At 34.1% G+C, this 6,592-nt stretch overlaps 1 protein-coding gene across 1 annotated transcript in view; it reads left to right on the top strand.

Moving 5' to 3' along the window:
* Positions 1 to 6,592, top strand: part of LOC118736939 (glycerol-3-phosphate dehydrogenase [NAD(+)], cytoplasmic) — a 20,013-nt gene continuing 13,421 nt past the window's right edge. The window contains exons 1-3 of the mRNA XM_036467095.1: positions 1 to 138; positions 297 to 831; positions 1,116 to 1,293. Of these exons, the coding sequence (XP_036322988.1) occupies positions 788 to 831; positions 1,116 to 1,293 (222 nt within the window). The 5' untranslated portion in view covers positions 1 to 138; positions 297 to 787. The remainder of the gene's footprint in view (positions 139 to 296; positions 832 to 1,115; positions 1,294 to 6,592) is intronic.

The following is a 6,592-nucleotide window of genomic DNA, read 5'->3' as shown; positions in this document are numbered from 1 at the left end:
GGCAATAGAATACAAACGTCAAATCTTGTAGAAAAAAATCACTTTGTCGCTGCACATTTTTTCGATAGAAATAAATAAAATTACAAATTGAATATTTAATATATAACCTAGCCTTTAAATTACGTGCTACTAAAACAGGTAAGTGTATGACGCTCAGATAATTGACTTGAAATTCTATAGTAAACATTTTACCAACATTCTTTGCTCGTAAGTCGCCTTTCCGCGCATGCCAAGATGATAATTTTTCCATATTGCTATTTGTGTTCCTAGGTTTTTTAACTACTTTTTAATTTCAGAAAACTGCCTGATAACAGATACTGATAAGTTAGCGAGTACTGACGGAAGTGTGCGGGGACCCGTGTTTACAAATTGTTCGCGTTGACTTCGCCAAAATCGTCGAAACACTTCAAAACGCCAGTAGCTCCAAGCGTGAGCGTTCAAAAACATTTACCATAACCACTCTCGAAACACGAGTCGCGTCGCTGATCGCTTTTGTGATTTCTTCTGATGAACACGACTGAGTGAAGGCAGCGGTACGCCTAGATAAAATACACAAGACCCGAAGAAAAGAGTCGCCACCTGAGAGCTTGAAACGTGTTAGCGGTCGCCCCATAAAATCAGTCGTCGTCGCCACTTCGCTCGCGTTAAACGTGCCACTTTCATTTGCAATCCCAGCAATTTGATAACTGCTCTCCATACATAAATTATAGTACGCACGCGTCTAACGGAAGTAAACGCAATTAAATAATCTTTAAAATATTCTTATACTTCAAAATAATTGTACAATATGGCCGATAAAACCAGCGTTTGCATTGTGGGCTCAGGAAACTGGTAAGTTAATAACTTGGTATTGCATTTAGTAAGAATGTACTGCTGGATGTGGGTTGTTACACAAGTGTTCCAGAATCGCATTTAGTATATGTATATTTACATATATATGTACTTGTAACTCAGGTACATAACCAACGCGGAGCTACTGGCGCGCTTGAATGAAATGCACGCTATTATGACGAACTTATGAAAGCAACTCCCACACAGTGTGTACAAGTGAACATTAACCAAGAATTATAGATTATTACATAACTATTATTTTATATTTCCTTTGTAACACATAGGGGTTCGGCAATAGCTAAGATTGTGGGTGCTAATTGCGCGAATCTTCCGCAATTCGAACCGTGTGTGAATATGTATGTCTATGAGGAACAAATAGATGGGAAAAAATTAACGGAAATAATAAATACTACCCATGAAAATGTTAAATATTTGCCAGGACACAAGCTACCTCCAAATGTGGTAAGTAAAATGTTATTTTATTTTATTTCATATAAGAGAATTAGTCAGTGACTGGAGAAAGAATAGCGCGTAAATTGATAACGACAATTGGAAAATTTACTGCTGATAGCGAAAGTCTGAGAACTGGCACGCTGCCAAATGCTGCTTCTTGACCTTAAGTAATGACTTGTTAAATGGTGTAGTGATAGCACACTACGTCAGCCATTTTAGACAGTATTTGCAATAGATTAACATCTAGCGACGGCGAGTGTTAGTTGCGTGAAATTTGTTCTTGTAGTAATACATAAATCTTATTTCAGAGGCACAATGTATAGGAATTTTTGGTAATAACACGCACGTGCTTATGCCTTAGACGAAACATGGCGAATTTTATATAATTTTCACATTAACTTGTGCTGATTAGCATTGAATATTTTTATAACATCATTTAAAAAAAAAACGTAAAATTTTTTTTATTATCGCTTGGTAGATGGAATAATTAAGAAACAAATAAAATTTACGCTCTGACAATTATTAGTCTCATCTGCGCTTTGATGGACGGTATAGACGGTTTAATAGCTGTAATTAAATTGATACGCTTAGAAGTCAATAAGATTTTAGTTGACTCGCTTGAAATTGAATTGACAACTTCTAGCGGCATTGCTAATAGAAACACATAAACATTGGTTTGTTCATGTGTAAAATGTACTAAAATTGTTTATTGCATAAAACGAGGGGGGGGGGGAGGGGGAGGAACTTATAGTTTGATGAAATGCATCATAACAAAAGGCAACAGTGTTTTTGTTACGGCAAATGATTAACTGTTTTTGATAGACTTTTCTGTGGTGATTACGAATCCGTAAGCATAAAGTTTCCATCAGCTCTATATTTTGAGAAAAACGAGGTCAAATTGTAAAAAAATCGATTTTTTTGCAATATTTTAGAAGGACTAGCAAAATAAAGGTGATAGAAGGTCCACTTAGGCCTAAATTAAAGCTATAACTCTCAGCTACTATCCCTGAAAACACTATCCCTGCACCTTGAGCTGATAGTCACTAACAGTCATTTATTGAACAATATAAAAATGTGCTATTGAAAAAGAAAATTAATTTTGCCAAAATCAGTTTTTGGTGTTAAATAAAAACTAGTAGTGACCTTAGGGTTGAGGTTCAGGGATAGTATTTTAATAGATTGTAGTCGAAAGTTCAAGCCTTAATTTAAGCCTAAGTGAAAGAAGGCTAATCGCGTTTTGTTTAATTGCGGAGGGTACTCAAGCTTCGCACAAAATCCGGTTCAGGGATATTATTTTCAGGGGTAGTAGTCAAACTTCTAGCTTTAATTTAAGCCTAATATCACCTTTTGTTTCTTTGCTAGAGCTTCTAATATATTGCAAAAAAACGCGATTTTTTACTCAAAATCTGGAGCTGATGAAAACAAAAGTTTTTCCCATTTTTGTTGCCTTGTGTAATCAAACAAACAGTGAGTTTTGGATTTTTAGTTAGTTACAGCTTTTTGTATTTCAGCGACGTTATGTCATAGGGCCTTCCTTTCTATATTAAGGTAACGATATGTATGTATGTAAGTTGTGTAGTTTTTAAGCATGAATCAGCTATAATTAATAATGTAACAGGTTTATGGATTGCAAGTATGAACTATTTTTGCACAATTATAAGAATATTATCCAGAACAAACGAGCAATAATTCAACAATAAAAACTTGCTAAAAAATCGTATTATTTTACATGTGCAAATAATTTAATTATGTAACTCTGAAAAATATAAACAAAGTCAGTGTATTTTCAAAACAATCAACATATTAATTAGAGAGTATTGTACTCTCTCGTTTTTCTCAGCAGCCTCCGCTCCAATGTACCAACATACATACATACGTATGTACATACATACATATATGCATGCGTACAAGAAAGAATATTAAGTAATACGCCACGCGCTTTTTCAAAATTGTTGCTTATTAAAATTAAAAAATTTAACTTACGTAAATGATTTTAAGCACCTCAAGCTAAGGCACAAATAGTACATACATAAGTTCATATGTTAAGAAGGTATTATCTAATCGGACACTGACAATGAAATCTTGCACTTTTTTTTTGCTTTGTTCAGTTTATTTTTGTTCGTCGTCCCAATGCCACAATGCATGGCCACGATTGCGTTTCGCCTACGTTGGCCAAGAGCAATTGAGCAGCTGAGTAGCTGACATCCCACTGGTCGTTTTGTCATCGTTGTTACCGCAAACCTCCCTGCGCCATCCAACAATACCATATGTTCTCTACTCTATTGTGTTTTGGTAAAATCTGCTCATTTGTTGACTTTCTCCTCGTTCTCGCTGCACTCGCTAAAATAATCTTGTAAAAACTTCCAATACTACTATGTAAATCACTACATTTATCCTATCGCTGCATTTTACTTGGTCTTATTTAATTTTTAATTTGATTTTCGTCATTACTAAAAGTTATATTTAAATGTACATACAGCGGGTGCCACTGAGATATGTATGTATGTAAGCTGCCATTGTTTTTGTAGTGCAGCTTTCTTTGTGTAGGTCAAGGCCGTGCAGCGCTCATTTTCATGTGGCGAAAGCGTCCATCCTTTACTATTTTTGTTTTTGGTTTGCTACTTTTGCTTTTACTTTTGTATTTGCTTTTACTTTGTACTTCTTTCTTTCGCTGCATTCGTGTTGTCATGGTGGGTGGCTGGCAAAGTGGCAAGTGTCATGTGAGAGGTCATGGTTAAACTTGCACAACATTTTGCATTGCAATTGATTTTTTTCTCTAACAATTGATTGCTATTTATAAATTCACGCCGTTTGCATTTGATTTAAGTTTGTTTGATTTCCATTGTGCTAAGAACAAAACAAACATAATAATAAAACATAAGTAAATATGTACACCTGAGTTCAACTAATTAGCGCCGAAATTCAAAATGAAATAAAAGCTTCAAAACTTTCACAAATTAAAGAAAAATTAATCAAACTTAAAAAAGTTGTCAACAAAATTTCCAAATTTTTAATCAGGATATTAAGAAAATTTTCGTGTATGCAGTTTTATAGCCCATTCGATTTTATTTTAATAAAGTGCAAATTTCAAGTCGATAAAAATTACCGTTCTTCTTTTAGATTTTTTTTCTTGTGCAGCGTGTTGCGCATTTTCTTCCATATAACAAATGAACACAATTTATTATACCCGAGCGCACTTGTGCACAAGGGTATTATAACTTTGTTCACATAACGGTTGTTTGTAACAGGCAAAACGAATCGAGATAGATATAGACAAATGTATACATAAATGATCAGAATGAAAAGAGAAATCGATTAAGCGGTGACTGTCTGTCCGTCCGTCCGTCCGTCCGTCTGTGCACACGATAACTCGAGTAAAAATTGAGATATCTTAACGAAACTTGGTACGTGGACTTCTTTTGGGCATAGGACGGATGGTATTGAAAATGGGCGAAATCGGACAATAACCACGCCTACCTCCCATATAACGGTAATTTTCAGAAATACGAAAAGTGCGATATTTTAGTAACTATTAAAGATAATTCACTCAAACTTGATATTTACAATGAGTTTTAGACGAAAAATAAGAATATTAAAAAATTTTGGCAAATGGGCGTAGCCACGCCTACTTATGGTTACATGTGTATATCTTGGTAACCGCTGCACCAATTTCTTCCAAACTTGGCACAGTTGTTGGTCCTGCTACAACATACCAAATGGCCGAAAATTTTTAAAATCCGACAATAACCACGCCCACATCCCATATAACGGTAATTTAGAAAAATACGAAATCCTCGATAAATCAGTAAATATTAAAGCTAATTTATTCAAAATTGATGGTTGCAACAATTTTTTACCAAGAAATATGCTTATGATACAATTTTGGAAAATAGGCGTGGCACCGCCCACTTATGATCACATATATGTATCTCGCTAACCGTTCTAGCAATTTGAACCAATCTCGGTATGGTTATTGTGCTTGCCACATAAAAGCAAAGCGTTGAAAATTATTGAAATCGGACTAAAATTACGACCGCTTTTCATATAACGGTATATTTCAGAAATGCTTGAAACTGCAATATTTCGAAATTTAAGGACGCTAATTTAATTACAATTTATACACCCCGGCTTATCGTGTAGCGGTAGCTTTCAGAAAGGTGGAAAACATATATTTAATAATTGCGCCGGGTATTTAATGTTCGGCTCCGCCCGAACTTAGACTTTCTTACTTGTTTTTACTTTATGCTTTTCTTATGTTGGAATGCAACTATGTAGTATTGATGCGCCTAAAAGACACAGCGACTTCCATTTTCAAGTTACATACCCGATGACAGTACGAATGGAAATTATTAGAGAACGACAAAACTTCGGCTTCGGCAAAAAAAAAAAAAACCGAACTTTGGCCGAATATTTATATTTTTTTATTTTTTATTTAAAAGTTGTACAATGTTTTAGTTTTAATGTTTATATTTGGATGTGTAACCCTGCGTTCATTTTCATTTTGGAAATTGTAGAAACCAATAAAAAATGATTTTTTTTTATTCTCGCAGAAATATATGAGTATCATTGGTGGCAGCGAAACGAAGGCTTTAAATTCATATTAACCATTCATTAAATAACGAATTGAACGCTGAAGATACTGAAATACATTTGAATACTGGTATCAAAGCCCACATTTTCTGTTGAAAAAAAAAATAAATTTGTTTTAAAATATTTGCCCCTCCATCAAGTGTGTCTAGTGAGCAATTGCTCAGTGCTGAAGGTTGCAAGGTGAAAATGCCGATAAGCTATTACTTTTTTCACATTATAACATAAAATTATTTAATTTCGAGTATTAAAAATAAAGGCATTTTGTTATTAACTTTACAAACATAGGTATTTTACGTTATAAATTGAAATGGAGGGTGATTTAACCAAATGTACCTTTTTTATTAAACTTGACTTTAAAAAATTCATTGATTATTTATTATTTTAGACCTTGAAAATGTTCGGTTCGGTGAAAATTCCTAAAAATAAATAAATAAACATGAAATGGCAAACAATATCACTTCGAGATGGGGGTGCTATTGTATTGACTGATACTGTATATGTATATGCAACTGCATACTTGGGTATTAAAATGATTACAAAGTGAATATCCATATCTACACTAAATACATATAGTCGTTTAAAGTACAAAACCGCGTATCGTCATCCTACAAAATCGCGTAACTGACATTTGCTGCCAAAAATTGGATTTGCTCACACAAGCTTTTGGCTCAATCCTTATCCATTCATCCTGAAATATACTAGCTAGAAATGCGATTGC

The sequence above is a fragment of the Rhagoletis pomonella genome, unplaced genomic scaffold, assembly GCF_013731165.1.
Source record: "Rhagoletis pomonella isolate Grant_MI unplaced genomic scaffold, Rhpom_1.0 Rhpom_scaffold_00004, whole genome shotgun sequence".
Classification (NCBI taxonomy): domain Eukaryota; kingdom Metazoa; phylum Arthropoda; class Insecta; order Diptera; family Tephritidae; genus Rhagoletis; species Rhagoletis pomonella.
Note: the sequence above shows the minus strand (reverse complement) of the source record. Positions and strands in the feature narration are given on the sequence as shown.